The 11,437-nt window shown below is 37.1% G+C and overlaps 1 protein-coding gene across 3 annotated transcripts; it reads right to left on the reverse strand.

Annotated features, from left to right (window-relative positions):
* Positions 1-3,564: 3,564 nt before the first annotated feature.
* LOC126832535 (uncharacterized) lies at positions 3,565-9,321 on the reverse strand. Of its 3 annotated transcripts, XR_008789255.1 has the most exons (5): positions 9,108-9,310; positions 7,808-8,113; positions 6,537-6,630; positions 5,881-5,951; positions 3,565-5,645 (listed from the first exon to the last, which is right to left on the reverse strand). XR_008789255.1 is itself a non-coding variant. In XM_056103327.1 (4 exons), exons 1-2 carry the CDS (start codon positions 9,168-9,170, stop codon positions 6,845-6,847), a joined length of 1,332 nt encoding a protein of 443 aa, XP_055959302.1. In that variant the 5' UTR covers positions 9,171-9,321; the 3' UTR covers positions 3,565-5,645; positions 5,881-5,951; positions 6,537-6,844. The 3 variants fall into 3 exon arrangements, 2 of the variants coding, with proteins under 2 accessions (XP_055959302.1, XP_055959303.1); XM_056103327.1 differs by having other exon boundaries at positions 6,537-8,113; positions 9,108-9,321; XM_056103328.1 differs by having other exon boundaries at positions 6,527-8,113; positions 9,108-9,321.
* Between the last annotated feature and the right edge of the window lie 2,116 nt (positions 9,322-11,437).

Here is an 11,437-nt window from a genome sequence, read left to right on the forward strand (position 1 = left end):
ACTATAGTAGGCTATTTGTTAAAATGGTTTAAGTACAGTATACATATAAATTCTACAGAAAACTATAGAAGGCTCATGCATTATCTTTTTCTCCACAAAATTTATAGAATCCTTTTTTTCCTTAGTTTTCTACAGAATGTCATAGAAAACTACTATAGGAATATACTACTGACTTGAGACAATAAGTTAGTTCTATAGTTTTTACCACCAAATCTATAGGAATCACAGCTGACATGAGAATACACTTAATTTACACAAAAACAAATATACGGACAAGACATTGTACGCAGAACTCACAAACGCACAATTCAAATAAAGTGAATGGATCCGGGGGCTAGCCGCAAGGGTCCACTGTGCTGTACAGTCCCGGGCCTGTAGTGACACAGACTTCACTCAAATTTGAAAATAATCAGGAATAAAACCCTGAGAAACCATTGTGTAATGCCAGCATGGGTCATGATCTGCTATAATGTTACAAGAAATACGAATGGGGGGTGTCCATCAAATGGGCACAAAACCAAACCAAACTTTTCTAGAGTAAAATTTTGCGTAGAATACGATGCCGAGTGGTAATCAGTCCGCCGTTGGGGCGTTTTAGAGATATTTGGGGTCAAAGGTCAAATGAGTTCATTTGCATTGAAAGTGATTGTCTTAAAATGATCGAAAGTAATCACACTTCAATAGAAATGTAAACTTGCTAAATTCACCTTTAGTCTTAGTGACCCTGGAGGTCAAAAGGTGAAATTTACCGTTTTTGCACTAGGAAGATTTAAAGCAATAAAATGTCAACATAAAATATAAAAACTAAAGCGAAACCTGTTCTAATTAATAATAGAAACATTTAAAATTTATCTTTAGAGGGTCTTAGCACCGAACTTTTCCTTTGGAACGTCGAAAATGATTTTGCATAACAGAACCAACACACTTTGAAACCTGTTTCAAAAATACTTAAAAACTGTCAAATCGAAATCTCTCCGATTTATTTTCACAACGATTGTTATAAATAATGATACTAGTTATCTGAAAAACAACTGACAGAATAGTTTCAGTGTTGGACTCTAGTCTGCAGGCCGCGGGGATTTCCGAGAATCCCAGCCTAGGAAAACCGACGTTAATCTGTGACGGGAAAACACATATCTGACGACGAGATTAAAATTTTGCAAATTTTTCATGATTTTTTATGAATTTCGCCGGAACATGGACGCAGATAAAACCGACGAATGCATTGTAAATAGTAGTTCACAAGATATATATGTCGTATTGGTAAATGTTAGCGGGGAAAATTTTGGCAAGTTTGTGACGCGGCCTGCAGGCTGGAGCCATGAAACTATTCAAATGTTGTTTTTTTTTCAGACAACTAGTATCATTATGTATAGCATTCGTTGTAAAACTAATTCGGAGAGATTTTGATTTAACAGTTTTTACGTATTTTTGAAACAGGTTCCGAAGCGTTTTGGTTCTGTTATGCAAGATCATTTTCGACGTTCCAAAGTAAAAGTTCGGTTTATTCCAGGAACTAGAACTATAGGGATAATTTATCCGACCATCTTTTCCTACAAAATGATCCATTTTCCTACATTTTGTATCTCTCACAAAATGCCAACAATTTTCCATCTATCGGTAAGCCTGAGTATATACAACAGTTAATATAATTTATGAACAGAAGAAGGGATCAATCCCTACAAAAATTGCAAGAGAAAGGGTATTTCGATGGTTTTTGGTAGTGTTGGGTGTACTGGGTGACATCCTAAAAGTTTACCAAAATTGGAGTATTGGAAAGTCCAAAATTTTGAGGGTAAATTTCAGGGTCCGTATTCAAAGATTTTCTTATCTATAAATTAAAGCTGTCGCTTTCACTAAATGCCCTTATATGTGTTAATTGTCCTGCAAATATAGATAACATTTGTTTGGTAATTAAAAAACACGCATTAGTGCAAATAATAATTAGCGAATGTAAATAAATATCTGATAAATATCAATATCTGATATTGGTCGGTTAACCCTTACACCTAAATGAAAATAGTTTTCAGTTCCATTTTAAGCATACACGCGATCCTGCTGTGGTATTTTCACATCCAGTGCGAGTATAAATAGTCAGTCACTGCGCATCATCGAAATTTGTCTGCGATATCACTTATGTGGAAGCAGACGTTAAACACCAAGAACGAACGAACGAACGCATCATCGAAAATGACGTCAAAAGGGAAATCTCTAAAGCTCCCACTCGGCAAACCTCGGCAGATTCCGGAACCATAGGGTACTGGAATCTGTTGAGGTTTGCCGAGTGTAAAGCTCCTGCAGTAAACAATCAAGATGGCCGCCTTCACCAGCATGGATCAGCGATACAGTCGTATAGAACAATACTAAAAGGTATATATCATAAATTTCAAGTCGTAGGTCTACGAAAAAGAGCGTCATGTCACTCCATTTGAACAATTCCATTCTAAAATCCATAAATTATAAAATGGTCATGATAATGTTTTCAAACGTTGAGACAATACTCGAGATCTTGTCTTCGAACCGTTGCCCAATTGAAATAAATCAGCAGGCCTAAGATGACAGTAATTCACTAATTGTTCGTCCAGTATTATGAACTAAGTTGTTTTGTTACTGATCCATAATGATATTGTCTAATTTGCTTGCGCACAAACTGAAAAAGGTCTTTTTAGTAGATCATGAAGCTTGAGGAGAATTTGAAGAAACCCCATTATGATGATGAGGGTAGGCAGCTACCTAGTTCCTTTTGGAACTGTCTTTGAGCGGACTGACATGGTCCGCTCAAAGACAGTTCCTAAAGGAACTAGCAGCTACCCTACTCCCGTACTTGTACGTGACAAGGAGTAGGATTACTTGTCCCAACCTTGTATTGTCTCAACGTTTGAAAACATTATCATGACCATTTTATAATTTATGGATTTTAGAATGGAATTGTTCAACAAAATCGGATCAAAATTGTGACCTCTATAGGGTCCACAAGCTAAAAACGTGATTTTTCGTACAATCAGGGGCCATAATTCAGGAAGTTACGGTCCGATATGCACGAATATCGAAAGGAATCGAGATCTTTGGGTTATAAACTTACATTTCAAGTTTCAACAAAATCGGATCAAAATTGTGACCTCTATAGGGTCCACAAGCTAAAAACGTGATTTTTCGTACAATCAGGGGCCATAATTCAGGAAGTTACGGTCCGATATGCACGAATATCGAAAGGAATCGAGATCTTTGGGTTATAAACTTACATTTCAAGTTTCAACAAAATCGGATCAAAATTGTGACCTCTATAGGGTCCACAAGCTAAAAACGTGATTTTTCGTACAAACAGGGACCATAATCCATGAAGTTTCGATCCGATACATGCCAATATCAAAAGCAGCCGAGATCTTTTGGGGATACACCTATATTTCAAGTTTCGTCGAAATTGGATAAGAATTGTGACCTGTAGAGAGTCCACAAACAATTGTGGACGGACGGACGTCCGGACGGACAGAGGCGACGGCATAATACGTCCACATGAAAATGTGGGCGTATAAAAATACTATTTTGGCAATAACAAGATAATAATTTGTCTAATTTAACATCAGATATATTGGAATACGAATATAAATCAAAACCTCTAATCTATAATAGTAAGTGCAGGGGGCTGCACCACAAATAATTTACACAAAAACAAATATATGGATAAGACAGAATACGCAGAAATCACAAACAAACGAACAATTCAAATAAAGTGAATGGATTAAAGTATATAATTGACTAAGAAATAATATAATCTATTTCGACTGATGAATTATTTGTTGGCCCACATTCAACAATATTTTAAAACAAGCGGTTGCCTTGCAAGATACGCCCACATTTTGCAAGAGATGGACAGAGAACAAGCTCAAAAAAAAAGTGATTTTTCATACAATCAAGGGCCATAATTCAGTAAGTTACGATCCGATATGGTCTCAGACTAGCAATTATTTGCCCATTGACTTCAATGTTAAATGGCTGTAACATCACAGGCTGTAGCTTTTTGCTCAACATTCCGTTGGTTCCAATCTTTATAGGCACAATGGGGACAACATTTGGCAATCTCCTCATCATAATTTTGTAGGGGGTTGACCATTTAGATTTTTTGCTACGCAGATTTGAGGTTGACTGGGGTGAAAATCTCACTTCCGACACAATGATTGCTCTGCAGAAAGAGACTTTACACCCCCTATCACTCAGCTGTAATATCATCAGTATTACCCAAAACCGCTATGAAATTGCAAATTTGATCCCTTTTCTCCAATTCTAGACCAAAAAGTCAACAAAAAAATGCAGGAAGAGGGGAGAAAAAAATTAAGGGAAAAATTGTCTATTTATAACTCGCACTACATTCATATAATTACTAGTCTTAGTCCTATATACCTCACATGTTTCTGCAGTTTAAACAAATCTGTTGTTATCTAATAAACAAACATATATGCAATTCCCTGGCCAAACAATATGAAAATCTATGCATTTTCAGATGAGCTGTGCGGCATTCTGCAAACACTATAATACATCAGAAAACTGCGGAATTTCAGACAGAAATTTAAAAGCACATGAATTTTGAATTAAACAGAACATTTTTATTTTTGAACATAAATGCATTCTGTAAAAAGATGAGATAAATTCAATATAAATCAAACACGAAAATACTTTAAAACAGTAATCATGATGCATTATTAGACTTTTAACACTTTCATCGAAAACCACACAGTTTTTCTCTGTTAACATAGTTTCAAGTGCCAAATTGTGGTCAAATCTAAGATGTTGAAACATGCAGTGCCTATCAATTTTAAAATATCTCCTATATAGCTGTATTTCCATAGGATAAGTAAGTTGAAATAATCTGATTATGTAACACTACAACAGCTTTTTCATCCCCACCCCCCAGTTTGGAATCCGATAATTTAAAAGCACATGAATTTTTAATTCCACAGAACATTTTTATTTTTGAACATAAATGCATTCTTTAAAAAGATGAGATGAATTCAATATAAATCAAACACGAAAATACTTTAAAACAGTAATCATGATGCAATATTAGACTTAACACTTTCATCGAAAACCACACAGTTTTTCTCTGTTAACCTAGTTTCAAGTGCCAAATTGTGGTCAAATCTAAAATGTTGAAACATGCAGCGCTTATAAATTTCAAAATATCTCCTATATAGCTGTATTTCCACAGGATAAGTAAGTTGAAATAATCTGATTATGTAACACTACATCAGTTTTTTCATCCCCACCCCCTAGTATGGAATCTGATACATTGCTGACCAATCATAGGTCTCCCTGTTCACTCTGGCCTGTCAAATGATTTACAATGGCGATGGTGCCTACAACTTTCCTGACCAAGAGATATGCACAACCGTCGATCAACACACAAGCCATTTATGTTATCTTCCAATATGAGAGGCCATGATAAACACAAGGGCGTCCTTTTCAAGCTTGGAAATGAAGTCATCACCAAAAAGCAAAGTTTACAGAGGTCCTCGGGGCTGGAACCCGAATTGATTACGATTTGCCCTCCACTTCCACCACAGGTGTCATAGAGATCAGGGATGAAATTGATATGCATCATCGTTCTACTAAAGCCAGTCCAGGAAGAAATCAGGTTTTGAGATGTAGACCTGAAATGTTAAATTTGGATGAGAATGAGAATTCTGGGGCGAATACTATCCAGGGAAATGGTCATTTACATCCAGAAAATGGTCAAAATGTGGAATTCTGTCATTCAGTTACATGTCAAGGGGAGAAGACAGGCTTGTGCAGTACCAAATTTCCAGCCCATTACTATTAGCGAGCAGAAGTGTGGAACAGGTTGGATGTACTTCTTAAAGTGTATGAAATGCACATTTATCTCACCTGTTTTGCTTCTTTTTTTAATACTTGTGTTGAGGTCAATCATTCCACTCTATGAAACATTACCCTGGCACCTGAAATGATAGGAGGCTGGGGATAAATATGCAATAAAAAACAGTGAGAAAATAAGAAAAAAAAATAGAAATAAACCTCTTTATTTCTAGCGAACAGCCCGTCACTGGCCCTCCAAAAAGAAACCAGTTAACAGTCAGTAAAAAAGTAAAAGTGTCACATAAGTCTAAGCCAATCTCAAAGATAGATGCCATGTTTTGAGGTTCGGTCTAAATATTAAGGCCAACTGCATGTTTGGTAAAAACTCACAGGTGTGAATTTTGGAGTGTATGTACATGTTTCCATTTCATTGTATGATGTCAAAACATGTTAGGTCTAAATATTAAGGCCAACTGCAGACTTGGTTCAAGGTCACAACATGTAAATAGGGTTAGGGCACATGATTTTTTGAAACAATTGTGGGTTAGGGCTAGGGTCAGGACTAGGTCTTGACTTAGGCCTAGGCTACATGCTTTTTGACAAGATTGTGGGTTAGGTTTAAGAATTTGGGGGGAGAGGTTATGTCTCCACATAAGCACTGACCTAGGATGATGAAAAATTAGTTCGTGATATTTCCTAGTTTTATTAAAATACATACAATACATTACATTTATATACAAAGGCGATTTCACTGTTTATTGGTGTTGGTGGCGCTGATGGTCTACCTTGGGTGGTGCTTCTGGTATTCTGGTATTATTGTTTCTGAAGAAAAAAGAAAATAAATTTGAGGCTCTCGGGAGAGAGCCACATTAGTGTGTTTCCTACAACGGATTGGATTTTCTAAAAAAATCGTGTTTGTTCCACATCACCGGGTTACGGCTAGGGATTCTTATATCTAATTGATTTTAATTACTAACGGTTAGGCATAGGATTTGATATATGGTTTGTTTTGGGTCAGGGTGGAGACTGGTCTTATTTAATCTAATTTACTGTGCACTAGGATGTCGTTCAGATTTTTATTTTTAGAATATGCAATTATAAGTTTCTGTGTGAATATTTTCGGGTGATTTTCTTGGAGATCTGTATAGTGTTTTCTGATGATTTTGGACGCACTTGCTGCTGTTGCGCTAAATGGAACTACAAAAGGAGCTATTGCGCTAGCCGTATGAATATTCAAACCTAGGGGGGCTGTTGTTTTCAATTTGTCAATCCAGAATTTTTCTCTTGTTAGCCTAAACGTTTTAATTTCTTCTGAAGTTTCAAAGTCGCTTTTGGTCTTTTCTATTGGCGTGACAATGAGATCAGAAATGTCATGATTTGGTTGGTTGAAATGAATTGAGACAGGTTTGTCTTTTTTGGTGACTATGTCAGACCGGTGACCGTTAATTCTTTCCCTAAGTGCATTTTGAGTCTCCCCTACGTATTGCTTGTCACATTTTCTGCATGAGATTAGATAAATTATGTTTAAACTACTGCATGAAAGTTGGTCTAATATTGGGAATTTTGTGCCAGATGTTTTGTTATGGAAATGGTCGGATATGTTTAAGATTTTGCATGTTTGACATCTTGGATGGCCACAAATTTTGGTTTTATGTGCTGATTGTATATTATTTGTTTCTTTGGCGGCAAGCTCAGCTAGAGTGTTGTTTTTTATACGTCGTAGATAGCGTTTGGAGTATCCCCTTTCCCTTAGTTTGCTAAATACCAATGTACATGCTGACTCAAAGTCGGTCTTCTGAGTACATATCCTATGAAAACGGAGAATCTGAGATTTTATGATGCCAGAGAATGTATGTTTTGGATGAAAGGAGCTTTTGAACAATAATTGGTGTGTGTCGGTTTCTTTGAAAAATACTTTAGTTTCCAATTGGCCGGTGATTTTGGTGTTGTTACTTTTAAAGACGGTAGTATCAAGGAAATCTATGCTGTTATGGCTTACATTTGCGGTTAATTTGACAGATGGATGATGATTGTTCAGAATGTTGAAAAACGTCAAAAATTCGTCTAGTGTGTAGGTCCAGACTATGAAAACGTCATCTAAAAACCGCCCATAGAAATCTGGTTTTAATGGACAGAGTGGCAGAACTTCCCTTTCCCACTCCGCCAAACAGATCACCATACTGCCTTGCCTGCATCCTCTTCCGTCTGTGTCCACCATTCTGTATCCACCATTCTGTATCCACCATACTGCCTTGCCTGTATCCTCTGCCATCTGTATCCACCATTCTGCCACAAGATGAGTAAGCTGTAATTCAAAATAATGCATGGTTTATGTATAGTATTTGATATTTCTAATGGCAGTTAAAGGAAATGAAGCAAAAGGAAAACATGAGTTATCTTTCTTTTTGATGTGACAAGTGATAGCAGATCACAGGCGAATTTCTGCTCACTAATAATTCCTTCCAAGACCAAAAGTTGTTATGTGAGAGGATATCGGACAATACAAAAAAGTAATTGAATGTCACTACATAAGAGAAAACGAAAAAAATAGAAAAGAAATAGTCCGTACATTCCCTTGTTTTTATTCATTCTATACTTAATAAAAACATGGTATTTGTGCACAATATGTTTTGCATATAACAGCAAACCGATTTACGCTTATAAATGGGTAATATTTTACAATTCAGCAGCACTTGTGTAATGGTTTACATGTGGTGCAGTCACCCTGCACAATAACGTTATTAATATTAGATTCACTGAATTTATACGTGGGAGCCACGTTGGCCAAGTGGGTAGGATGCTGGCTCGCTAGTCTGAAGGTCGCATGATCGATCCCTGCATTGGCCAAGAAAGTTTATCAGGATTTTCTGACATGGTTTCGCTTTGTCAGTGGTGCAGGATGGAGGGCCTGACAAGGACAGCTGTCTAGTTATTCGGATGGGATGGAAAACCGAGGTCCTGTGAACACATTGGCGTGCACATAACATATATCCCTTGGCATTTGGAATTCGATATAAAAAGAGTAGGCCATATAGTGCCACTGTCCAGGCAAAATTTCCCTCCTCATGGCACACTGTATGGCATATGCCCGTCTTCAAGAGCAGAACAGTAGGACCTTAAACCCAATTTCATTTCGAATTTACAGGTGGGCGTGGTCAGACGTCAAGAAAAATAAATTGAAAGTAAACGCATAAATTTTATACCGCTGAATTCCATTTTAAAGATAGAAACGATCATGGCGTAAACTAGTAAATTCGAAGTTGCTTATCTATCTCACGTTACTAATGTACAATACAAACCTTTGCCACCTCATTTACATCGCATTTTTTCAATAATTCAGTGGCTTCTTCGAGGTCCGCCATCTTTCAGGTCAGGTGGGCAACTCAGTAATCCTTATCATCCAGACGTTGAAACCATTACCGACACCAACATAAATATACCGGAATCGACCGCAGCTAGACGGATCCGGTTAAATACTTACCGAAATCAGCGTGATTTGCATTTTTCGGAAAATATCAAATCTCTGACGACTTAATCCACACTTCAGGCCCGTAGCTAGCCCAAAAACGTTGGCGAGCTGGGTGGGGGGGGATGGGGTTTGGGCGGCAAGGGCTTCTGGGGGGCGCTAATAGGGTGCTCTCCCCCCCCCCCCGAAATTTTGGAAAATAGGGTTTTGCACCTGATGAGGGGAACTATGAAAATTTCAGTTTTGAGACTGAATTTGCAATATGATATTTTGATATTATAATTTATGAGCAAAACGAAAAGTTTGGAATCAGGTTTGATCAGTGCAAATTGTTTGATTTTTGAAGATTATCACGCCGTTTTGGTCGCCCAATCTCACTCGGCAATATGGGCACCCCGCAAATTATATTATGGGCGCCCATGATCTCGTCGTGGCCCACCCCTTTCGGCATTATGGGCGCCCTTCCTGGATGAGGCAACCCATTGATCAAGACGTGGGCGCGCTCAGCCAATCTCACTCGGCATATGTGCAGCCCGACAATCATTATATTGTCATTATAAGGCACCCCACCAAACATGTCATTATGCCCCCCCCCTCCCTCCTGGATAAAGTACCCCACAGATCATGCAGCTTTGGACACCCCCTCAATCAAGTTGTGGTGTTAATCGTGTGATTCATTATGGGGGGGGGGGGGCGCCTCATATAACGATAAGTTTATAAAACCAATCTTGTCGTGGGAGTGCAACAATGTCAATCGGATTTCTGGGGCGCCATACTGATATGGGCACCAATTTTTTCCAGGGGTGGGGGGGGGAACAGAAACAAATAATTCGCCGAAAGTTTAAAAACGTGTTGGCCTAATGCTTTGAATGCACTATACTCCAATGCTAAGCAAAAATTGTTATCTCAAATTAATATAAAGCCTCATGCCTCGTTCACATAATCGTCAATAATGGCATGTGCATTGATTTCAGAAGCTTAACTTAAACAGCATCTCATTTTACGTCTACCGCCAGCTGTTCACAGTGCCGAAGTACTGTTTTCTGGGGGTTGTAGCTTATTCCAACACTAATGACAAAAACTCAGATAAATATTTAAAATTGTACTTTTAATAAACGAGTGTCCAAAACTGGCTAATGGTCACAATAATAAGATAGGTATCACTAGAGCAGGTCACCAGACTAAAGTTACAGTAGAATATGGAATATATATACAAGTTTAGGATTAAAATAATTATATAATAATATTTGACCAGAAATGTTAAATTGTACATAGGAAACAAATGTTTAAATACAGAAGAAGATATGGACATAGCAAGAATGCGTGTTAACTATAATTACGTAATATATATCGTTACATTAAGTTTAAAACCAAACAGTTAAAAGACAGGAAAGATTAACGAGATATCAATTTGGACATTGGTCAATTGCTATTTTGACTAAAATTAAATAGTAATAAAATATATACAAAGATACACTATAACATCAGCAAAATTACAGATTCAGAAAAAACAACGATGGTGAAATATTTCATTTGTAAATAATTTTTAACTACATCTATAATAGTAAGTGCAGGGGGACTGCACCACACAAAATTTACACAAAAACAAATACACGGACAGGACATCATACTCAGGAAAACACAAACATACAGACAATTCAAAAAAGTGAATGGATCCGGGGGCTAGCCGTAAGTGTCCACTGCGCTGTACAGTCCCGGGTCTGTAGTGACACAGACTTCACTCAAATTTGAAAACAATTAGGAATACAACCCAAAGAACCAATTGTGTAATGCCAGCATAAGTCATGATCTGCTATATGCTACACGAAATACGAATGTAAGCATATGTAGTAAAATTCAACTAAACAAGTAACCACATCGGTGAAATGTACAAAAAAAGTAGTCTAAACTCTAAATTCAATCAAGAAACGCTTAAGTATTTAATACATATAGGGTATATTAATGATTACGAAACAAGATATAAGTTGGCCAATATTAAACAATATCTTAAAATATGTTGGTATAGATAAAGAAATATTAAATGTGGTTGCAGGTAAAAATCTTAAAAACATAAGTATATAATTGATTAAGAAATGACATAATCTATTTCGACTGATGAACTATCGGTTGGCCTACATTAAACAATATTTTAAAATGCCTGGG

This window comes from Patella vulgata, chromosome 9 (genome assembly GCF_932274485.2).
Source record: "Patella vulgata chromosome 9, xgPatVulg1.2, whole genome shotgun sequence".
Lineage (NCBI taxonomy): Eukaryota > Metazoa > Mollusca > Gastropoda > Patellidae > Patella > Patella vulgata.